At 37.2% G+C, this 24646-nt stretch overlaps 1 protein-coding gene and 1 long non-coding RNA gene across 4 annotated transcripts; both read left to right on the plus strand.

Annotated features, from left to right (window-relative positions):
- Window positions 1-4968: 4968 nt before the first annotated feature.
- On the plus strand, window positions 4969-8477 carry LOC142179488 (uncharacterized). The gene is made up of 2 exons (XR_012707755.1): window positions 4969-5508; window positions 8213-8477. It is a non-coding gene; the product is annotated as an uncharacterized LOC142179488 (long non-coding RNA).
- A 444-nt stretch (window positions 8478-8921) lies between these two features.
- Window positions 8922-22616, plus strand: LOC107779115 (uncharacterized). Of its 3 annotated transcripts, none has more exons than XM_075249818.1 (2): window positions 8922-17722; window positions 22314-22616. In XM_075249818.1, the coding sequence occupies exon 1, from the start codon at window positions 9628-9630 to the stop codon at window positions 10918-10920; it is 1293 nt and encodes a 430-aa protein (XP_075105919.1). In that variant the 5' UTR covers window positions 8922-9627; the 3' UTR covers window positions 10921-17722; window positions 22314-22616. The 3 variants fall into 3 exon arrangements, with proteins under 3 accessions (XP_075105919.1, XP_075105920.1, XP_016454945.2); XM_075249819.1 differs by lacking the exon at window positions 22314-22616 and adding an exon at window positions 19567-20282; XM_016599459.2 differs by lacking the exon at window positions 22314-22616 and adding an exon at window positions 19661-20282.
- Window positions 22617-24646: the final 2030 nt, after the last annotated feature.

Consider the following 24646-nt stretch of genomic DNA (forward strand, 5'->3'; position numbering starts at 1 on the left):
AAGTGGTCAGTCCTTTAGACATTGCTCACAAGTTGCATTCTGATGTTGGTGAGGTATTACCTAAGCCTGAATCTTATAGAAGTTTGGTTGGCAAGCTCAATTTTTTGACTCATACTCGGCCAGACTTATATTTTGTTGTCCAGCATTTGAGTCAGTTTTTAAAGACACCTCGGGTCCCACATATGGCTACTGCTTTGCATGTTTTGCGATACTTAAAAGGGACTTCTACTTTTGGGTGTTTCTCAGTAATTCTCCTGATATCTCTCTGCTTGCTAGTTGTGATAGTGATTGGGCTGCTTGTCATGAATCTAGACGCTTTGTCACTGGTTTTTGCATTCATTTGGGTGGTAGTTTTCTTAGTTGGAAATCTAATAAGCAGCATATCGTCTCTTTGTCTTCAGCTGAAGCAGAATATAGGGCTATGAGTAAGGTGGTGGCTGAACTAGCCTGGTTGGTCCGGTTATTATCTGATTTGGGTCTTTCTATTGATGCTCCAATTCCTATTTTGTGCGACAGCCAGACTGCTATTTACATAGCCAAGAATCCAGTGTTTCATGAGCGCACTAAACACATCGAAGTCGATTGTCATTTTATTCGCACCAAATTAGCCAATGGCCTCATCTCTTTATCTCACGTTTCTACTTCTTCTCAAATGGCTGACATTTTTACTAAGCCTATGACAGGTTTGCAGCATCGCACTTTGACTGGCAAGTTGGGTGTGTATACACCCTCCAACTTGAGGGGGGGTGTTGGGATTACATGAAGCAAGTTGGGCTGCTGTCGATATTAGCTCTTTTGTATTTGGTATTTGGGCCTAGCCCAGTTTTTTATTTATGAATAGCTTAGTTAAGAGGCCCAAAATATATACATAGGTAGAGAGACAGAAGGTTCTGGATTTTAGCATTTTATTTGGTTTTACAGAAATGCAAGATGTTTTTCTCCCCAATTCTCTCTTCTTTTAAGCCCTAGATACAAATTTTGTCAATCTCTCTTTCAATTTCGCATGTTAACAACTAGGGATAAATCATTTTTAATGAAAATGATTACACAATCAAGATGATAAGCTAAGTATTCTCTAATTAGGGTCCTCCTTGTAACCTAATTACACTCTGTTTCCACATGAAACAATCAAACCATTCAATTTAAAATCTGAAGATTATGAGTGAAGTGACTAAGGAATATTACAAACATTCTTTTGAAAATTCTTGCTCAGCCAAAGACTATTTTCCAACAAAAATAATTCACGGCCAATTGTTCTTTTGGGTCAGAGTCAGACTAGAGCGTCGATCCTCGAATATATCTTGTCTTGTCATTTCATTGCATGAAATATCAGCTAAAGTTTATGTGCATCGTAATTTATTTATTCATGCAATGGAAATTTTCTTACCATTCAAAGAAAGGAAGAAAAAAAGGCACATTAACAGGGGAGTAATATGCACTATGACAAGTCAATGAAGTCACTAGCTAGTGCAAATAGCAAGCAGAAAGACGAAACGTCAATCACAATGTCTATTTATGTCTACACCCTCCTCTCTTCTCTGCTCTATTCTGCATTGCATGTGTTTCTGCTTCATTTACTCCAATGAAAAACGTACCTATGCACTGCTCCTCTCCTTCGTCTCTTTCTTGTTTTAGTTTTCTGCATGCCCTCTCGTTTCATATATTTTAATGCCTTGTGAGTATATCTTTGCCTAATATGATGAATAATTCTCAGAAATAGAAAAAATCGAACTTTTTTCGTTTGTATTTTTTTAAAATAAAAATCAATAGGTCCATATCGAATAATAGAGAAATCGAATGCACACCCTACTCATCCAAACACCTTCAAACAAGTCCCTCTATGTTTCCACCAGATCTACCCCAAACAACTTCTAACAAGCTCAAAATTATTCCATCCAACATTTGATTTTTACCCCCAAAAGCAAAACTAAAAACAATAAACAAACTGATGGGGAATAGTACAATCCCAAAATTTAAAGCTAAATAACAATACAAAATAGTACAAAAGATCAAGCAAGAGGTGATGCCCCACGTCAAATTGACGGGACAAGGGAAGCAGGCATTGGAATCAATGAGACGTCTATAAAAGGGTAAATAAGAGCCAACAATCACGGCCTGCCGAGCCATCACAACATGTACCAAAAATCAATCCTTTAATTTGTTTCGTTTCATTTGTTTGGGCATAGTCATATCACTTAAACATTATCCCACCACCGACGGAGAATTTATGTATTCATACATGATTATCATTGTAGAATTTGGCAACTACATGCACAAACTATTCGTGCATGTCGTATGATGCAACCAATAGAAACCTCAGTAATTGTTTGGGGCTTATTCCAACTTTCACGAACTAAAATAGACATATCTGCGTAGAATTAGGAAAATGTGTCCTATTTTTTCACTCCACTAATTTCTCCATCCTAATGCTTTTCATGGGTTACTACTACCAACCTAAGTGAGACAATTCGTTAGGGGTGCTATTTGTCCACCGGCCTTCAACCGCACTAAAAAGGGATAAGGATTGATATTTACTCCTTTTTGTTTGTATTTGGAATACACTTTCCATTTTGTAATAGTTCCTCCATGCCATTTTACGTTAACATATTTGATGGACATGAAGTTTAAAAAATAAAAAATATTTTAAAAATTTGCGGTCTAGCACAAGATATATAGTACATTTTTATTGATGTGTGCCTTAAAAATCATATCATGAGGAATAAATGAGAAGTTTAATGTTAAATATTTTCTAAATATGTGTCTCATTCTTTTTTACAACAAATTAGAAAAGAAAGTCGTACCACATAAAATAGAATATATGGACTACTTCAATGCGTTTAAACAGTATTGCGTTACTTTTTTTTTTTTTTTTTTTACAAACTTAAAACCTTTAAGAATTGATAATCATTTAACTATGTAAAGGATGTGATATTTTCCCTATAAATTAAATTTGCAGAACGCCTTAAATTGTATTTTTTTTCACTAGCGCTAAATACTCCCTTCATTCCCTAGCTTCTACCAGTCCAGTAAATTAAAAATACTTGTTTTCTTTTAGTTGTCCATTTTGATAAATTTTGATAGGCATATTATTATTAAATTTTATCCTTATTAAGTATCGACACTTTCCAATTATTGCTTTATTGATAGGATTTTAATTACCAATAAGGATAATTTAGTAAAATCAACTTGTAATAAGTGATTTTTTAAGGGGAGTGCAAAAGTGAATAATGGACTAGTAAAAGAGAACAGATTGAGTATATTCTTAGTCGAATGAACATATTAAAACCCACATCTGATTCAAACACATTACATTAATGCAACAAATGGAGTACTTAGAAGCCAACTACACGTAATCGTTTATGCCATAAGTTGGTAACTTAGGTGACATTCTATAATGTTAAACTGGTCAAGAAAATTAGGTCTATTAATAATGATTCAAAATTTACCAACCAAAAGGACAACCAGAAAGGGTTCCTTCCCAGCATGTGAGGCATATGCAAACATCGTAACCGGTGGCCCTACCCTACCTTGGCCAAGCCCCAACATGACATGATTTTAATTTTTATTTTTTTTGACCTCATGGTTCATTTTCATGGCCATACCACAGAATGCAACAGGAGTTATGGCGGATCGGAAATTATTAATGCAAGGTTCATTTATAATAAATAGGACTATAGGGGAGTTTGTTGCTCCACTTCTTTAAAAGGCATTCCAGCACTCATTTGACTCCCTTACGCCTAGTCGAATACTTCGAATTCAATTCAAAAGCAAAATAAACTCACTGAAAGTTGGCAGAGGCCAAGGTTTTTTTATCACACATTTTTAAGTGAACCCACTATTCTTGGTAATTGAAAGACACTGCACACTACAAGAGAGTCAAATCTCACTCTTCTAGGGGAACCTAATGATTCATTTACTACCAATAATTAAATCATACAGTACAAAATAATCTATTTGTATACGGCTAAAATCGGACCCATCCGATTTTACTGATTTATCGTGACTAGGGTGAAAGATCTAAGACTGGGCACCGAGGCACGAAGATTGGGTACCAAGTTCGGGATTCGAGATGCCTAATGAGATCGAGTCCAGTAGTGATCGAGGCCAAATGGGACAGACAACGGGCAAGATCGATGATTGCATAATATCGGAAAGGTGAGATATCCGTGACTGGTCGAAGATCATGGCGGTAATTTCGGAACATATCAAATCAAGGGCGGTTGTTTATGCTAATCATGGGATTTACTTCCATAATTAGAATTGTACTCCTTCTGTTCCAGTTTATGTGAACCTATTTCCTTTTTGGTTCGTTTAAAATGACCCCTTTCTAAATTTGGTAAAAATTAGCTTAAACTTACAATTCTACCCTCAATGAAAAGCTTTTACAACCGCACAAATACTCTGGGGCCCTTTTTGACTTATTTAGAACCACATTTCAAAAGTCTTCATTTTTTCTTAAACTCCGTGCTCAGTCAAACAGGTTCACATAAATTGGAACGGAGGGAGTACCATAGATAGGATTCATATACTATATGTAGACATGTGATTTTTGACCCTCCCCAAGATTTTTTATATTTTAGCATGTAAATATTTAATTTAGGCCTAATATAGTTATTTTAATTAATTTGACTCTTTTACTTTATTTTATTACAAGAAAATGAAAATTACAAAAAAATAGTTTCATTAATATTTTTGTAGTCATTTTTAATTTTGAAAAAATACCAATAAAAATAGTTTATTTTAACAGTCAGTCTTATGTTAACAGTTATTTTATTTAAGTAGTACTCATTAATAAATGAGATCATATTTTATTCTCGTTCGTGGAAAAATAATAAAACTTGGGCTCGAGCAACCCATTTTTGGCCTAATTTTGGACCTGGCCCATAATTTTCAAGCCCATAATTACTAGACTCATACCCCTAACCTAATCCCTACCCCTATATAATAGTACCTAATCCCTAAATTGACCTAAGCCTAAAAAAAACCACCATCCGCCGTTTCCAATAAAAAAGGAATGGCAACCTTCCATTTAAAATCCATTGTCTTCTTCATTCCAGGTAGCTCTCAGCAGATTAACGCCTAAGAGCTTCAGCAGTCAAAAAACATAACAACCAACAGCAGCAACCATTTTTGTCCTCCTCGGAATTTGATTGGCAAAGATCGGTCTCCACCTCCCTCCAAATCGGAAAAACCAGCAACACCCCAAAATCTAGGAACGAAACACATACACAAACAAAGAACGGACGACCTCGCCTCTCTCCATTCCAAGAGAACACCCTTCAGTCGTGATTTCGAAATCCTGGACCCTACCAAAATCGACAAGCAACACCACCCGCAATAGAGTAAAACGTAGAACAAAAATGGTCTGGAAAGCATCGTCCAAACAGAGCAAATCAGAGGTGCCAACTCGAGGTCCGTTCCTGAATTTTGTCGCGGTTCCGGCGAGTTTCGAGGTTTGGATCGTAGTTTCATCCAGAGGTCGTTGGATTCAATTCTTGTATTTTCCATGTAAGTTCAGTTTCTATTTTATTGTGCTTTTGATAATAATACTGTATTGGTTTGTTAATTTGTTTTGCTGCTATTGACTTTCATCTCTTTGTTAGCTCATGTAGAGTATTTTATTTTTGGCTTTCTAATTATTGAATGAGTATATGCTTTCCTTGTATTTAAAATTCAAAGTTTAAAATAAAAGAGGGTTTAAGAAAGTGTCCAGCATATTTTAGGAAAAAGTAAAAAAAAATTGTTGCGCTTCTGTTTCTATTGTCGCCGGACAGAATCGTTCATTTTAATGTTCTCTTTTGTGTGTTTTTTTTGTATAACAAATTTGGTTCAAAATGATAAGAAGTTGGCTAATTTGTTTGGGGTGATTTTTTCTGGATTTTGAGGCGAAAGAATCAGTATTTAACAACCATGTTGATCCTTGTTGTTAGCTATTGAATGAAAGATTCATAGTGATTAGTTTAAAAAATAAAAAAAGAATATCATTTTCCTTCAAAATACATGTAACACTAATTCTCTTGGTAACAGATATTTTGCATTCTTATTTTAATTATCCATTTAATGACTTAAAGCATGCATACAAACCCTATCATGGAATGTGGTGATGTACTGATTAAGCAAAATGGTTCTGGTCACATGTTCTCTTATTATTTGTAACTTCCGTATTTTCAATTACTTTGGATTCTCTTTGTTCTTTTTGCTTGGTTGTAGATTTTATATGTTTGTGTGGATGGTGAATGAAAATGTTTCTAATGATTAAATTAGGCATAATTAAATTATTACAACTACGGGTACGATTTCCGTGATGTGGTTGTGATAACTAGTTTTTAATTAAATTAAAAATAGGAGCACCTTTAGTTTGCCTTTAAAATATATAACCATTTTCTTAAAATAATTCGAGGTGTGCCATTTAGCGAATAATCTATGGCCCTCGCATTAATCTTAATTTAGTATAGAATAACCTTAAACACTCGTAGTCTGCTTTAGGCTTAACTTAGACTACTATTGTGACTGTGTATACGTTCGCGTAACATAGTGACGAATTTAATTCTAAAAGTAATTCGAGGTATGCGTTCGCGCAACTTCGGCCAAATCCTCCTAATAATTAACAAAGCGTCATTAATCGTGGACACATTCGCGTGACATGATTTTTGACGCGCCAAAGGAAAAGAGTATACGTACGTGTAACTCAATTCTTTAATTACGAATGATCAAGTGATTTTAAAAAGGTAAAGGATAAATGCACATAGGTTCTAAAATCAATAATTAAACAATTTTAACAAGCCAAGTATGATCAAAGCGACCGTGCTAGAACCACGGAACTCGGGAGTGCCTAACAGCTTCTCCCGGGTTAACAGAATTCCTTACCCGGATTTCTGTGTTCGCAGACTGTAGTACAGAGTCAATCTTTTCCTCGACTCGGGATTAAACCGGTGACTTGGGACACCATAAATCTCCCAAGTGGCAACTCTGATTTTTAAAAAAATAAACAATCCCGTTTCGATTATCCTTTAATTGAAAAAACTCCCTTATATTTATGCCCTTTATGGGGTGTAGCTAAAAAGGAGGTGTGACAGCTCTGACGACTCTGCTGAGGATCGAACCCAGAATCTCTGGTTCAAGGTTCAAGAATTCGAGCTTGTTTCATGATTTTTACTTGGCTTTATTTATTGTTCATAATACTGTATTCTGTGAACCTTTATGCCAATTGCTATCTGTTTACCGCTTTGATATTGTTGGAATTGTATATAATTGTCTTCTTACGCCACCCCTCCAAGTCTTCTGAAAATGGTGCACACGTTCGCGTGACCCGCTTTTTCTGTAGAAATTATACCAAATAGAACGAGGCTGGGCAAGCGACAAGGCCGGGTAGACTTCAGTACTCCCGGTATGTCTCCCCCTCCTCGGCCCCAGTTTTCCGCTTGGGTAACGCAAGTCTAGACCAAACCCGCAGGATTTAAACCTAGAAAAATACAGCCTCATGCCGAATCCCTAGTAGGAACGTGTGTTTGCATCATGTGCATTTTGACTTTAGAGACTCAACACAGGGGTTGGGTCTGTCTAGGACAGGTGCACCTGAAATGAAAAGACCATCTTGATGCATCCTATGTGCTACATGTTGCATTTATTCAAGGGTAAAAGGGTCATTTGGCGGACCAATGATAGTTGAGGGCAAGTGAAGAAATGATAAAAAAAGAAAAAGAGAGGGTGAAGTGTGAGGATAAAGCGAGCGAGGCCTAATTATGTTTTCTATTACATTTTTGTTTAAAAAAATAGAAGAGAAGAGTTTGAAAATTAAAAAGATTTTGCACTTTTTATCATTTTTCAAAAATCGAAAAAAAAAATCGAAAAAAAAGAAGAGAAAATCCAAAAAAGATTTTATATGTTTCATCATTGTTCGAAAAAAAAGAAGGAAAAATGTGTTTTCTTTATGTCAGTTGTTTTTATTCTTCTCGCCCGTATCCAATCTGCCCGAACTACGCATACCTGATTCTCGTCTTTCAGGACGTGATACGTAGGCAACCCACATAGGGTCCGGTCTTCCTAATAAATCTTAGGTTCTTGGCTTTGCGGGGTCTTAGCCAAATTTTGCACTTCTAGCCACCTTTTAGCCAAATAAGTCATTTTGCAAAAATAGCCTCAATCATGTCTTGCATGTGTCTTAGGGAATGTAATTGTCTCACATAGTGTTGATTTAGGTTTTCTTATACAGGTGTGGATTTATTTACCGAAGTTTGAGCATGACAGACACCCCGTGACCATCCGTTCAGGATTGCATTCAGGAGTTGCTTAAGGAGATTTTTATACTTGTTATTTTTATTTTTTTTTTATGTTTTTTTATGTCGTCTTTTACTTTCTAGTTTTGTACAGTAATGTCAAGTATTTTGTTATTGTATTTTCTGCTTTATATGTGAAAATGTGCTGTAACCCAAAAATCCAAAAAAAAGAGATGTTGCATTTTTTATTTCCGTTATAAATTTTCTTTAGAATACTAATTCTAGAAATGAAAAAAAAAAAGAAATTTTTTGAGGTTGTTTTTTCTTTAGGCAATTAATATCTAGGACTTAAAATGAATTATTTTTATGTTCCCTTTAGTATATTAGGACCAAAATTCAAAAAAAAAATAAAAGAGAATTTTATTTTAGTACTTCTTTAAAAACTTTCTTTAAGGTGTTAATTCCAAAATCCAAAAAGATTTTTCTTTTGAGGTGTTTCTTTGGGAAATTAGTGAAAAATGAAAAAAAAATTCTTTTTATTTTCATTAGAACTTTAGGATGTTGTACATAGAAAAAATATATTTTATCTTTTGTTTATCATTAGAGTTTCCCTTTTAGGTAATCAAAAATTGAAATCCAAAAACAGTTTTTATTTTTTTCATTTCTCGTTACGAAGTTTTTCTTCAGGGATATCAAATGAAAATTTAGACAAAAAAAGGGAGTCAAAAAATATATCTTTCTTTTCTAGGATTTTTCCTCAATAGAGTATTTGTTTCCAAAAAGAAAAGAAAAAGAAAATTCGTTAAGCTTGAGTTTAGAATAGGTTATAGAACATTAAGTCAAGAAAATTCAAAAAAAAAGTTTTGCTTCTTTTATTTCTCTTTTCTCATCGGATTAGTCATTAAGGTAAAAAAAAGGAGAACGTTAGTTTGTTTGCTTTATTCTCGATATGCCAGAACTACGCAAAGATCTGATTCATGCGGCGTCATGATACGTAGGCAACCTACATAGGGTTCGATCGAATCATTTTTTTACTGTTAAAATAAAAGAAAAAAGTAAAAAAAAAAAAGAAAAAAGAAAAAAGAAAGAAAAATGAAATTGTGGGATGTGAGAAATGAGAGGAAAGAAAAGAGTGAAATTAGAAAGCAAGTGTCAGGAAAGAAAGAAAAGAGAAGATTGAAATGAACAAAACTGGGATGATGCCAAGTGACCTGATGACCCTCGAAGTCATTCTAGAACCATTAATTGTTGCTAGGTGCATTACATGCAATGTGATATTTTTGCTGTTAAATGCCCTAACGCTAACGGGATGACCCCATTTTGTTCCCTTTGATATCTTCATAGCAGAAAGGTGGTTGGTTTGTGGTTCTCGAAGTAGTAACTCCTCTCCACAGCATAAAGTCAAAAGGCAATGGCAGACAACAACAAAACTGAGTTGGTTGATACAGGTGCCCAAAAGCAATTGGTTGAACATGACAATGGGTTGGTTGAAGAGGTGAAGATGTTAAGACAACACATGGTGGACATGTATCAGGCCTGGATGAATGGGAAGGCACCACCCCCGCCACCACCTAGCTTCCTAAATACTACCCTTACCCAAATACCGGTCACAGTGCTAGATGATCCCCCATACTCTCCAGATCCACCCGCTTATCATGGCTTTCCCAACCACCCTAGTAGCTCCGTCACTCATCTTCCAATTACCTTTCCCAAAAATTTCCCTCCTGTCTTATCCACCATCCCCAATAATGAACACCCACTCAAAGCTCACGATGTCCAATATTACCCCTCAAAGGTTGCCCACAAGGTTCCTAACTCATACAAGCGGGGCTCGCGGGATGAAGCTCATGTTGAAAATGAAAAGTTCACAGGAAGAAAAGGGCGATATGGGATACCTAGGAGGCCGAAAGGCATAGAACAGTCCTTAAAGAACAAGCAAGGAATGGGAGACCAGGGTAGCATATCTTACAAAGAATTGTCTATGTCCCCCGACGTTCGTCTGCCTGCGGGATTTAAAGTGCCAAAGTTTAACTTGTATGATGGGTGTGGGGATCCGGTAGCCCATTTGAGGGATTATTGCAGTAAAATGAGAAGTGTTGGCGAGAAATATGATTTGTTGATGGCGTATTTAAGTGAGAGCTTGACTGGGGCAGCTTTTGAATGGCATAATCGTCAAGATGTTGGTGAGTGGCCTACATTGGGTGACATGACTCAAGAATTTGTTCGATACTTTCAATACGGATCAGGCGTTACCCAAGACCGCCCCTCCCTATCCAGAATGGAAAAGAAGCCGGAGGAAAGCTTTAGAGAATTTGGACTCAGATGGAGGGAGCAGGCTGCTCGAGTCAATACCCCGATTGGTGAAGAAGAAATGGTTGAGATCTTCCTAAAATCCCAGGGGCCCACCTACTTCAGTCATTTGATCCCGGCCTTGGGAAAGCCTTTCAATGATGTATTAAAAATGGGGAAGATGGTAGAAGAGGGAATCAAGTCAGGCAAAATCATGTGTTGTTCGAAAGACATTCAAAACATCCCAATAAGTTTGGGTGGAAGAAAGAGAAACAAAAAAAATGATTCGATGGGCTTTCCTGATCAACACTTCCAGCCTCGACATCGTCCCCGGGGATATCCTGACGCACCATATGATCCTCTCCAATGCCACTTCTTTCCACGGAACTCCCAAAATCGTACATCACTCTCTTAGTACCCAGCTCCACGAAATGCCTATCCACCCCCACGAGCCTACCGAAAACCCCCTGGATCAGGTTTCTGGCCCAATCAAACATTTAAGAATGAGAGGGTGCTGAAAAAAAGAAAAGGCTTTCACCCCATTGGGAGTGTCATACGCCAGTTTGTTCCAAAAGTTGAAGCAATTGGACATGTTGAAGCCGATCCAGATAAAAATGCCAAATCCTCTTCCAAAGAAGTTTGATTTTTCTCAAAGGTGCGCATATTGCTCAGATGCCCCGGGCATGACATAGAGAAGTGTTGGAATCTGAAGAAAGCAATTCAGAAGCTTATTGATGCAGGTGACATTGTCGTGCAAAATCCAGATGCAGCAGACACTAGCCAAAGTCCATCGCCTGCTCGCAATGAGACGCATATGGTGAGTATGATTTGTTTTGAAAAGGAATATGAAAATTCTTCTGAGATCCTCGAAGGTCCACGCACTGCAAAGTTTTCAGTGCTATCAGAGGTTGATCTTAAGAACGAGCCAGCAAAGGGAACCCAAAAGTAATTTGTTAAGAACAATGTGATGGAAGTTTGTGAAGGTCCTAGTAATGTTGATGCAGAATTCAGTGGCTAAGATGCCGAGCTTGGCAATTGGAAAGACGCTCCTATCTTGGTTAGCCAGGGGGAGTTTTGGTGGTTTATTTTGTTGTCATTTCTGTTGTCCGGGTTATTTCAGGGTTGTAATCCAGATATTGTCTTGTGACTCAAACCCTTCTGTCCTCTTATTTTGCCTAGTTTGTTTAGTCTAGTAGCCTACTTAGTATTTTCTAGGTTTGTTCTAGGTTTGTAACCCCAGTCTAGTTTGTCTGTTTTGTTGTCCAAACCCTTTCACCATCTGTCTAATGCAAGTTTCTGTTTTCTGTTATTTTCAGTCATTTTTGTTTAGTTCTCTTTTCCTTTTATGGTCCTTTTCCTGTTGATTCTAGTGACGTGACATGCACGCGTAATTCTCAGCCTGGTTTTAAAAGTCAGTTTAATCACGAAGCAATGAAACAATATTGAAGATGTAAAGACATTTGAGGGAAATAAGTAAAGGCATTTTGAGATCATTTCAGGCCCCAATTGTGTGAAACTGGGGCAAGTAGAACATAAAAATACACTATTGAAATGCATCATGCTGTATCAGGTGAAGATAATGGCAAGTTTGCCCCAAATTTGTAGGGGGACCGTTCACGGTAATGAGAGTGAGAGTGTTGTCCATGGTGCTTTGTATATAACAAATGTAGAAGGCGAATGCGTGGGTATGGTCATCAACTCTGGCGCAAACAAAGGATGTTACGAATGTTTTTCTTGATTTGTTTAATTGTGTTGTTTGTACTTGGTAGGTTTTGAAGGTTGGAATGACGAAGGCATTTTGTTCCTCTATCCAAACACTTTATCCCTCGTCACCCCTTTTGAGCCTTATTTATTTTCTTTCATACCCCTCTTTCGGAATCAGTAGCGAATATCAGAAACACAAGCATGAAAGATAAGAAAAGGAAGAAAGAAAGAGAGAAAGAAAAGGAAAGAATAAAGAAAGAAAGAAAAAGAAAAAAAAAAGAAAATAGAAGGAAAGAGAAAAGAAAAAGAAAAAGAGAAAAGAAGAAAAAGAAAAAAAGGAAAAGAAGAAAAAAAACAACAAAAAAAAAAACAAAAAGAGAAAAAGGAAGAAAGAAAAGAAAGAAAAGAAAGAGAAAAGAGAAAATCACAACAACAAAGTAATTTCTATGACATGAACTACGTTTGACCTGATTCCTTTTAAGGATACGTAGGCAGCCTCACGGTTCGGTCTCATCAAAATAAAAATCCAAAAGTCCCCAAGCAAGAATCTGGGGCAGAAGTTGTGGTTGTTGTAAGAAATCTGGTTCTGAAAGTTATAATTTTGAACGCATGATGAGTTGTTTTGAGCCTTTTGATACCCTTTCTTTCTAACCCTATCCAAAATCCCACATTACGGTCCAAAGAAAGACCTTCCGATCAGTCTTCGAGAAATGCCAAGTCAAGCAAGGAGAGGTAATGCATATCGGGGGCAACACTCTGGTCCAAGCAGAAAAATGTTGAAAATGAGAGAGTCTTATTGGTGAAAACCCTCACGGGCACCGTAAGGCGACGGGAGCTGAGAGAGGTAAAAAATGGGAGAGTCCTATTGGTGAAAAACCTCGTGGGCACCGTAAGACGACGGTAAGTTGAGAGAAAGAACAAAATGAGAGAGGCTTGATAGTGAAAACCCTTCCAGCATTACAAGTCGAATAAGGATTGTGAATCAGATTGGATAATCGAAGCATTAAAGCCCAGTTTCATGGTTTAGAGGTATAACAGGAGTTGAACATCAGACTTTCTCAACAGAATAGGCTATAGGTGCATGTCATGGTCATTAGAGTTGGTATTCACATCTGATAGGTTTCTACTTTGTAGTCTTCTTGTTAGGAATCACCTCTTTCCTTTGTCCTTTACTCTGTTCCTTTTGTCTTGTTTACTTCCTTTTCTTGAGTCTGTTTGGTCAAAATAAGGAGAAATGACTTCAAAATCTGCCACCAACTTTCCGATTGCACAAAACGGGATCTGGCCAGCACATCAGTGTCATAAGTCAGGAAAGAACAATAAGCGCACTGAGTTGGTAGCAATCAACATGCTTTGGGGTCCATGAGACATACAAAGGTTTGGTACATTTCAATTCGCGAACAGTGCAACAGATAGAGGATGTTGGGTGAACGGGTCAAAGGTATTCTCTGTGATGAGGTCAACAAAGAAAGTGTTTAACCAGTGACAAGCGAGGTCTTCCAAGCAGAAATCAAAGTTATCGTGACAAGTGAGGGAACAATAGACTTCAAGGCCAAGGCTAGTGATTTAAGTCAGGAAAGAACAACATGCGCACTAAGTGGATGGAAATTAACGTGCTTTGGAATTCATGAGAAACACAAAGGTGCAGTACATGTCAACACAAGAGCACGATGCAACAGATGGAGGATGTTAGGTGAACGAATCAAAGGTATTTTCGGTGAAACACAAAGGTTGGTAAATGTAAGTTCATGAGCAATGCAACGGATAAAGGGAATTGGGTCTGAACGGATAAGGGGTATTTTCTGTGATAAGGATGACAGAGAAAGTGGTTAGTCCATAAGAAAGCAAGGTTCTCGAGTGGAAATCAGTTATCATAGGAAGTGAAGGAGCAATCGCCCTCAAAGTCAAGGCCACAAACCAACCACTACATTTTAAACTAACAAAATTTTTCTTTGACTAAAACAGGGGCAGGAAATTTTGGTTGAGAGAAATTCTCCGTGGAGAAAGGCAGTCACCAAACAGGTTTGATTTTCTTTTGATTTTCAGGACCCTCCTAGAAAATGGGACCTAGTTTAAAGTTCAGAAATAGCATAATCTAGTATAAATGTATCCCAAAAAATATAAGTCAACTTAAAAGTTTGCATGTTCGAGATATGATTCAATTAGGAGTTTCCAGGACCCTCCTGAATAATGGGACTTAGCTTTAAAATTTCGATTAGATAACAACATTTAGCATAAACTCTGCTGTAGGGTAGTATAATTCAGACATGAAAGTTGTCACCCTTAAGATAAAATTTGACCCTTGATTTTCAGGATCCTCCTGGATAATGGGGAGTAGTTTAAAGATTCTCTTAGATAGCAAGATTTAGCAGAAGTCACACCTGTAGAAGATATAACTTAGATTTAAAATTGTCATTTAGTTAAGAGTGGTCAGGGCCCCCCTGCATAATGGGACCTAGTTTTCAAATTCTTAGTAATATTTGGTAATATAATTCAGTTTAACACTCACATATGTGCCCAGTTACCAAACTGGGGCAGGAAAAATTTCTTTGTTTTTGTTTTTTTATTGTTGAAATCAGGTACCCACTTGGAGAATAGGGAGAAACAGTTCAAGTCTAGCAGTCAGGAGCCCACATGGAGATCAAGGAATACATTTCAAGTCGAAGTCAGGAGCCCGCCTGGAGAACAAAGGAGTATCATTTACATTTTAGCTTTCGAATTCTTTGTTTTGTTTATTTCGAAGTCAGGAGCCCGCCTGCAGAACAAGGGAGTACAATTTAAATTTTCGCTTTCAAATTCTTTGTTTTGTCTATGTTAAAGTCAGGATCCCGCCTGGAGAGCAGGAAATACATTTCAACTCAGCAGTCAGGAGCCCGCCTGGAGAGTAGGGAATACATTCAAGCGCAACAGTCAGGAGCCCGCCTGGAGAACAAGGGAGTACAATTTAAATTTTAGCTTTCAAATTCTTTGTTTTGTCTATGTTGAAGTCAGGAGCCCGCCAGGAGAGCAGGGAATACATTTCAAGTCAGTAATCAGGAGCCCGCTTGGAGAGCAGGGAATACATTCAAGCACAGCAGTCAGGAGCCCGCCTGGAGAACAAGGGAGTACAATTTAAATTTTAGCTTTCAATTTCTTTGTTTTGTCTATGTTGAAGTCAGGAACCCGCCTGGAGATCAGGGAATACATTTCAAGTCAGTAGTCAGGAGCCCGCCTGGATAACATGGAATACTTTCAAGCGTAGCAGTCAGGAGCCCGCTTGGAGAACCATGGAGTACAATTTAAATTTTCACTTTCAAATTCTTTGTTTTGTCTATCTTGAAGTCAGGAGCCCGCTGCAGAGCAGGGAATACATTTCAAGTTAGAATTCAGGAGCCCACCTGGAGAGCAGGGAATACATTTCAAGTCCAACAATCAGGAGCCCGCCTGGAGAGCAGGGAATACATTTCAAGTCAGCAGTCAGGAGCCCGCCTGAAGAGCAGGAAATACATTTCAAGTTAGCAGTCAGGGAGCTTCGCCTGGAGAATAGGGTCAGTTTTTACTTTAGTCAAGCTTAGTTTATAGTTTTGCTAGTCTATTTTTTAGTTTAATTTCATGACTGCATCAATAGTACAAGCGATTTACAATTTTGCTAACAACCCACAAATCTTTCTAGTGCAAACTGGGGCAGAAAATTTCTTTGTTTTGTCTATTTTGTTGTAATCAGGTGCCCACCTGGAGAACAAGGGGAGACAACTCAAGTTTCTAGGGAAAGTAGCGGTTTCTAAGGAAGACAGTTCAAGTTTCAGGGGAAAATGGTTCAAGGTGCAAAGGAAAACAGTGTCAAGTAACAAGAGAAGACGGTTCGAGTTCAACAGTCAGGCGTCCACCTGAAGAAAAGGAAAAGCATCTCAAATTGTAATTCAAGTCAGCAACCAAAGAATCTCGCGGCAAGAATGCGAGTCAACAGTCCGAGGCAATCAACAGAAGTTAGTCACAATAAAGAAAAAAGAGAGAAAGGCAAGAAGTGAATCCAAATGCAGAAGTTGATGGAAGATGTGAACTGCTTAAGACATGGTGGAAGTCACAAGCACTACATGTCCGGTCTTGATCCAAAAGGTTAAAGAAGAATGAGCTAGTACCTGCAGCTGGCAAGCATTAAGGTTCAAATCTAAAGTCTACATGAAGAACCACTCAAGACTCAAGATCAAGCTTTAGAAGACTTATAGATAAGAATCTTGTAACTCGTAGTTGATAGGCTTAGCTAGTCTTTTTCATGTTTTGATTTTGATGTAATAGCAGGACTGCGAACCGGAACCTCGACGGAACGGCACCTCGACCGGCTCTCCACCTCGGTATACTCCATCATCTTACTCATCTCTGAACTACACGTGGCCTGATTCCTTTATAGCCAAAGATATGTAGGCAGCCCAGATAGCAGGGCTCAATCACATTCACTTTCTCTCTCAGTTTTAGTCTCTCCAAATAAGGGTCGGGTCAAAAAACCTGTCTAGTCAATCTTTGTCTGAAAACTCTGTACGTTTCCAGTCAAAGAGGGGCAGCTGTAGACATGTGATTTTTGACCCTCCCCAAGATTTTTTGTATTTTAGCATGTAAATTTTTCATTTAGGCCTAATATAGTTATTTTAATTAATTTGACTTTTTACTTTATTTTATTACAAGAAAATAAAAATTACAAAAAAAATAGTTTCATTAATATTTTTGTAGTCATTTTTAATCTTGAAAAACGCACAAAAAAATAGTTTATTTTAACATTCACTCTTATTTTAACAGTTATTTTATTTAAGTAGTACTGATTAATAAATGAGATCATATTTTAATCTCGTTCTTGGGGAAAGAATAAAACTTAGGCTCGAACAACCCATTTTTAGGCCTAATTTTGGACCTAGCCCATAATTTTCCAGCTCATAATTACTAGACTCATACCCCTAACCTAATCCCTACCCCTATATAATAGTACCTAATCTCTAAATTGACCTAGGCCTAAAAAAACCCATCATCCGCCGTTTCCCATAAAAAAGAATGGCAACCTTCCATTTAAAATCCATTGTCTTCTTCATTCCTGGTAGCTCTCAGCAGACTAACGCCTAAGAGCTTCAGCAGTCAAAAAACATAACAACCAACAGCAGCAGCCATTTTTGTCCTCCTCGGAATTTGATTGGCAAAGATCGGTCTCCACCTCCCTCCAAATCGGAAAAACCAGCAACACCCCAAAATATAGGAATGAAACACATACACAAACAAAGAACGGACGACCTCGCCTCTCTCCATTCCAAGAGAACACCCTTCAGTCGTGATTTCGAAATCCTGGACCCTACCAAAATCGACAAGCAACACCACCCGCAATAGAGTAAAACGTAGAACAAAAATGGTCTGGAAAGCATCGTCCAAACAGAGCAAATCAGAGGTGCCGACTCGAGGTCCGTTCCTGAATTTTGTCGCGGTTCTGGCGAGTTTCGAGGTTTGGATCGTAGTTTCATCCAGAGGACGTTGGATTCAATTCTTGTATTTTTCATGTAAGTTCAGTTTCTATTTTATTGTGCTTTTGATAATAATACTGCATTGGTTTGTTAATTTGTTTTGTTGCTATTGACTTTCATCTCTTTGTTAGCTCATGTAGAGTATTTTATCTTTGGCTTTCTAATTATTGAATGAGTATATGCTTTCCTTGTATTTAAAATTCAAAGTTTAAAATAAAAGAGGGTTTAAGAAAGTGTCCAGCATATTTTAGGAAAAAGTAAAAAAAAATTGTTGCGCTTCTGTTTCTATTGTCGCCGGACAGAATCGTTCATTTTAATGTTCTCTTTTGTGTGTTTTTTTTGTATAACAAATTTGGTTCAAAATGATAAGAAGTTGGCTAATTTGTTTGGGGTGATTTTTTCTGGATTTTGAGGCGAAAGAATCAGTATTTAACAACCATGTTGATCCTTGTTGTTAGCTATTGAATGAAAGATTCATAGTGATTAGTTTAAAAAATAAAAAAAGAATATCATTTTCCTTCAAAATACATGTAACACTAATTCTCTTGGTAACAGATATTTTGCATTCTTATTTTAATTATCCATTTAATGACTTAAAGCATGCATACAAACCTATCATGGAATGTGGTGATGTACTGATTAAGCAAAATGGTTCTGGTCACATGTTCTCTTATAATTTGTAACTTCCGTATTTTCACTTACTTTGGTTATAGATTTTATATGTTTTTGTGGATGGTGAATGAAAATGTTTCTAATGATTAAATTAGGCGTAATTAAATTTTTACAACTACAGGTACGGTTTCCGTGACGTGGTTGTGATAACTAGTTTTTAAATTAAATTAAAAATAGGAGCACCTTTAGTTTGCCTTTAAAATATATAACTATTTTCTTAAAATAATTCGAGGCGTGCCATTTAGCGAATAATCTATGACCCTCGCATTAATATTAACTTAGTATAAAATAATCTTAAACACTCGTAGTTTGCTTTAGGCTTAACTTAGACTACTATTGTGACTGTGTATACGTTCGCGTAACATAGTGGCAAATTTAATTCTAAAAGTAACTCGAGGTATGCGTTCGCGCAACTTCGGCCAAATCCTCCTAATAATTAACAAAGCGTCATTAATCGTGGACACGTTCGCGTGACATGATTTTTGACGCACCAAAGGAAAAGAGTATACGTACGTGTAACTCAATTCTTTAATTACGACTGATCAAGTGATTTAAAAAAGGTAAAGGATAAATGCACATAGGTTCTAAAATCAATAATTAAACAATTTTAATAAGCCAAGTATGATCAAAGCGACCGTGCTAGAACCACGGAACTCGGGAGTGCCTAACACCTTCTCCCGGGTTAACAGAATTCCTTACCCGGATTTTTGTGTTCGCAGACTATAGTACAAAGTCAATCTTTTCCTTGACTCGGGATTACACCGGTGACTTGGGACACCATAAATCTCCCAAGTGGCGACTCTGATTTTTAAATAAATAAACAATCCCGTTTTGATTGTCCTTTAATTGGAAAAACTCCCTTATATTTATACCCTTTACGGGGTGTAGTAAAAAAGAGGTGTGATAGCTCTGGCGACTCTACTGGGGATCGAACCCAGAATCTCTGGTTCAGGGTTCAAGAATTCGAGCTTTACAATACTTTCTATCGAGCTTATATTCTTATTCATTAGTTTGCTTATTTCTTAACTATTCGAGTACCGACCAGTTCGAGGGCACTCAAGCTCGAAGGCTGAATTACGTTTCAACACTAATTTGCTTTATCTCATTGTCAATTTTTATTATTGATCTTCATATTCATCAATTGGTATTAGGTGAAATCATGTATCCTTAAAACCACATTATAAGTTTAATTGTTATCCAATTTGTAGGGTAAACAGTTTGGCATCCACCGTGAGCCAAGGGTAATAGTGATTGCCTGGTATTAATTCTCATCACACACTGCTTTACGGTTGTTCTCGTAAGTGTCTTTGATTTTAGGAATCAATATGTTAAACTCTCAAATAGCATCCACTCACTTGGACAACGGCCTTGGTCTTCATGGCGAGAACGAAAACGTTGCCGCCACGGGAAACGGAGTTCCTCCAGTCAACCCTGACGGACCGCCGGCCCTAGACCCAGTCGATGTCAACTCCTGCATTGCCATTAATGGGAATTTGGGCGTCGTCCCTGAGAATAGCATTTGCAGGGATGCTCGAGCAGCCGATCAGAATGCACAGAGCGGTGAAGAAGGCGGAATTAGCCTTCAAATAATATTCGAGATGTTGCAGACTCAACAAGCTGCGATAGCACAACTCTAAAATCAGAATCGAACACTAAGCAAATTGAGCTCGAAATATCACAAGAATTTATTCATAGAGCCGAACTTGTACCAGAAAAATCGAACGCCAATGAATCGGGGACTGTGAGCACATGATTTTTGCCCTATAGGAATTACTCCCATAAAATATAAGAAAATAAATTTTTCTCAATTTTTGCAATTTTATAGGATTTTGTGGGAATTTGTGTTAATTGGTGGCATTTCTGTGCATGTTTACTTTTATTCAAATAATGAAAAAAATACAAAAAATACTATGCATTGCATTTAGCTTTTATTTTTACATTTTTTAGGATTAATTAGTTAATTATTTGTTTCATTAAAATAAAAATTATAAAAATGGCCAATTTTACATTTTTACCTTTTTAATAGATTATTGATTTTTCTTTTTGATTTAGGATCAAGGAATTTTTATAATTTTTAGGAAAGGTTAGTTTTACGATCTAGATTAATTTAGGATTTTAATTTAGATTTTTAATTAAAGAAAAAAAGGGAAAAGGAAAAAGAAAAAGAAAAAGGAAAGAAAATAAAGGGTTAAGCAAAAGGGTTTTGTTTTAATTGGGCAAAAGGGATGAAGCCCAAACATTTTCTCCCGAACCCACCCCAAAATCCGAGCCCAAGAGCCAGTTACCTGGTCCAGGCTCCACTACACCCAAATGACCTCGTTCCATCCTGTTGTCATCACAGCCGTTGGATCTTGGTAATCCAACGGCCCGGAACCAAGGACCCCCCAAGTATTAGACTTTCTGAAACTCTCTCACCCCTCCATTCCAATCCCTCTCAGTCCGTCTCTAGCCCCAAACCCTAGAGACCAGCCGCCCTAAAATTCCCCCACCGTCTCCGCCTTATTCTGCCGCCGGAAATCGCCCCACGGCGGCGGACCACCTCCAAACACCACCAAAATTACACCACATAATCTCCTTGCCTTCCTCTTTCCGGATCTCTTGGTCTTCTTCCCAAATCCCCCTCAAACTGTTCGAATCTTGAATCTAAACTCATAGTTCCCAAAACCCTAACTCACCCAAATAACCTCAAACTCACACCATGCAGTCCCCCACCCCTCATCTTCCCAAATATCCCTTTGATTCCCTTCAAATCAGCCCCAACTTTATCAAATTTTGAATCTAGGGTTCCGGAAAAGGCGCTAAATTTCACCCCCTTCTATTTTCGGTCAGTATGTGGTCGAGTGAACCCCAAACTTACATTAATCGATTGTCCTTGTCAAGGACAGTCGATTAGTGTTAGTTAAAGGTTCATTCCGTTCCTTGAAGAGAATTGGTCGGATGTTTTGTGGATTCAGGAGCTAACGTAGGTAATTTTCCCTTTATTTCTTTTTCTCTGTTCATTTCTTTTTCTTTCTCTTTGTTGTTTTCATTCTATGACCAAGGTTACTCATCTGTTTGTCCAAAGTCCCACTCATCTCTATTTTTGTTTAGTAATTGTCTTTAGTATTTTAATCTCGTTTGAATTTCATAGGTTAATTAGATAAGGTCAAAAAGTTCAATTCGATTTAGGATAAGATAGTTAATGGACCTAAATTTGCATAGTTTGTTTTCTATGATTAGATGGCATTAATTAGTTAGGTTAATTGTATTTGGTTTGTGATTAGTGTTTATATCCTTGCTTCATTTTGATTCCAATACTTGGGCAAAAGGTTAGGTTTAGTCTAAAGCTTAAGTGAATTAGAGTTTTTTGGCTCTGTTGATCTTGTTTGTTTTGTTTGCATTATTCTGTAGTCACTATAACTTTGGGGGGAGGGGGGGGGTAATTGAACAACTGAAAACTTAGGGGTTAAGTTGGAAATAAAATAGGGACTTTCAGATAATTTCTGTATTTAGAAGCTTCTAGAATAGGGGGCAGTTGTCCCTATTTGGTTAGCACAAATATGCTGAGCCAATAAGGGATAACCAGCTATCCCAGGTAGTTAGAAGATGTTTTTTTCAGGCTGAGGAATATTTCCCTGATAGGGTTTTGAGCACATGGCCCTTTAGGCCTATAAGTAGTCCCTTTTCTTTCACTCATAGACAGACTTTCAGCACTATTCTTTGCACCAAAATTTTGAAAAAACACAACATAGATCAGACCTTAAAAAATACTGAAAGTTTCTGCATTATTTTAGTTGAAATTGGTTGGAATTGTTCCTTGGTTTTTCTCTATTAGTAAGAACTTCAAAGTTTTTTGAGGGATTTCTGGTTTTCTGGGTTTAAGAAGGGTCTGAAGAAGCTGAATATTGTTCTTTTTGAGTTGCTGATCTACTCTTGCTGAACTTCTCATTTCCTTTTATTTTGTTTCAATATCCAGGTACCTCTCGGACTATAAATGATCTTCGAAGTGCAAGTCTGTTTATTCTATGTAGCCGAAAATTGAAATCTATTGAAATGTTTTTTTTACTTCCATGCTTTCTCTCAAATTCAATTAGTTCTTTTGTTAGTTTTAGTTTTCTGCAATATTCATGTGGTCTGAATGTATTTTATGGCTATTTATTTAATAGGAAATGTTATATATGAAGGCCTGATAAGTCTATTGTTAAGAAGTATGTAGGATTTCAAGTTAACATAAGGTTCAATTAGTTTATTTATAATAAAGATGCAATTTATTTGGTGAGTTTTTCTGTTCTTTGTGAGAATGTTTGAAGCAGGACTTTAGCTCACATGGGTTTTCTAAGATTTGTTGGGTCTGAAATGTTTCATATAGCTATGGTTAAGTATTTAAGACACTAGTTTGTTCTGTTTTCAGTCAAGTTGGCTGAAGCTTTTTATTAACATGACATTATGCTCCATTTGACATTTCATGGCCTGTAAATAGTTTGATTGTTTCAGTATTGATTTCCAGTTTTGTATTGTATGTATGTGTCTAAGCAACCAAGTATCAAGAAGGCCTTCAGTTCAATTTTGGGCCTGATGAGTTAACTTGTTTGACGTGAGGCCCAAAAATAACCAAATCTAGTTTTCTTTGGTTTTGGAAATAATTTCAGGCCCAAGAGTCGCCTGCCTCAGCCTTTTCTTTTTTTGCCTTTTGTTGAAAATGGCTTGTAATGGGGAGTTCATTATTTTGCTGGGTTTATTTCTGGCCCAACTCAATCGCTGGGAAGGGTTGGCCGTCCCTTCTAGGCTGTGGGCTCAATTTCGAGCCCAAGTTCGGTGACTTTCCGTAAACTCATCAGCTGGCTCAATTTTTCTCAAGTAATCAAAATCCCGTTAATTTATCAATGTATATTCGCAATTAGTAAATTTAGACTAAATCTTGAGTTAGATTAATCAGAGACCTTATAATCCGCTTTAATGGAACACAATTCTCTTCTTTAAGATAGATTGAGGTGTGCCATCCATAATTGTATCACCTATAACCCTCGTAATAATTTTATAACTTAGATATTAAAATGAATGTTCGTAGTTTGCTTTAGGCACGTTTAATATACCATCGTGGTTGTGTACACGTTCGCGTGACATAATTACAATTTAAAAAAAATAAAATTGCTTAGATATTACCTATGGCCCTCATAATAATTTTATAACTTAGATATTAAAATGAATGTTCGTAGTTTGCTTTAGGCACGTTTAATATACCATCGTGGTTGTGTACACGTTCGCGTGACATAATTACAATTTAAAAAAAATAAAATTGGAGTATGCGTTCGCGCAATTTCGACTAAACATTCTTAATAACAAGAAAGCGTTATTAATTGTGGACACGTTCGCATGACATGATTCTTGACGCGCCAAACAAATGGGTACACGTACGCGTGACCTATTTTAAGATAATTTCTTAATTAAAAAAGGCAAATATACATAGGTTCTAAAATGAGTAATTAAACAATTTGATTAAGCCAACTATGATCAAAGCGACCGTGCTAGAACCACAGAACTCAGGAATGCCTAACACCTTCTCCCGGGTTAACAGAATTCCTTACCCGGATTTCTGTGTTCGCAGACCGTAAATAGAGTCAAATTTTCTCGATTCAGAATTTTAAACCGGTGACTTGGGACACCAAAAATTATCCCAAGTGGCGACTCTGAATTTTAAATAAATAATCCCGTTTCGATTGTCACTTAAATTGTAAAAAACTCCTTATAGCCTTCCCGGGGTAGAAATAGGAGGTGTGACAGCTCTGGCGACTCTGCTGGGGACCGAACCCAGAATCTTTGGTTCAGGGTTCAATATTTGAGCTTATTGATATGATTTTATTTGGCTTTATTTATTGTTAATATTACTGTATTTTTGTGAACCTAATATGCTAAATACTGTTTATTTACCATTTCGATATTGTTTGAATTGTATTAAAATGCCTTCTTACGCTACCCCTCTGAGTCTTCTAAAAATAGTGCACACGTTTACGTGGACCGCTTTTTCTGTAGAAGTTATACCAAACATAACGAGGTTGGGCCAACAACAAGGCCGGGTAGACTTTAGTGCTACCGGTACGTTGCCCCCTTTTCGGCTCAAGTTGTTCGCTTGGGCAAGCCATGTCAAGAACACAACCCCAAGTTTAAACTTAGAATAACACAACCTCATACCAGATCCCTAGTAGGAACGTTTGTTTGCATCACGTGCATTTGTCTTTGGGGACTTAATACAGGGGTTGTGTCCGTCTAGGATAGGTGTACCCAAAATAACAGACTATCCCGATGCATCCT

The sequence above is a fragment of the Nicotiana tabacum genome, chromosome 3 (assembly GCF_000715075.1).
Source record: "Nicotiana tabacum cultivar K326 chromosome 3, ASM71507v2, whole genome shotgun sequence".
NCBI classification, from domain to species: domain Eukaryota; kingdom Viridiplantae; phylum Streptophyta; class Magnoliopsida; order Solanales; family Solanaceae; genus Nicotiana; species Nicotiana tabacum.

What these genes read in the sequence shown, in the direction of transcription:
- LOC107779115 (XM_075249818.1), top strand. Translation starts at nt 9,628, where the DNA reads ATGGCAGACAACAACAAAACTGAGTTGGTTGATACAGGTGCCCAAAAG.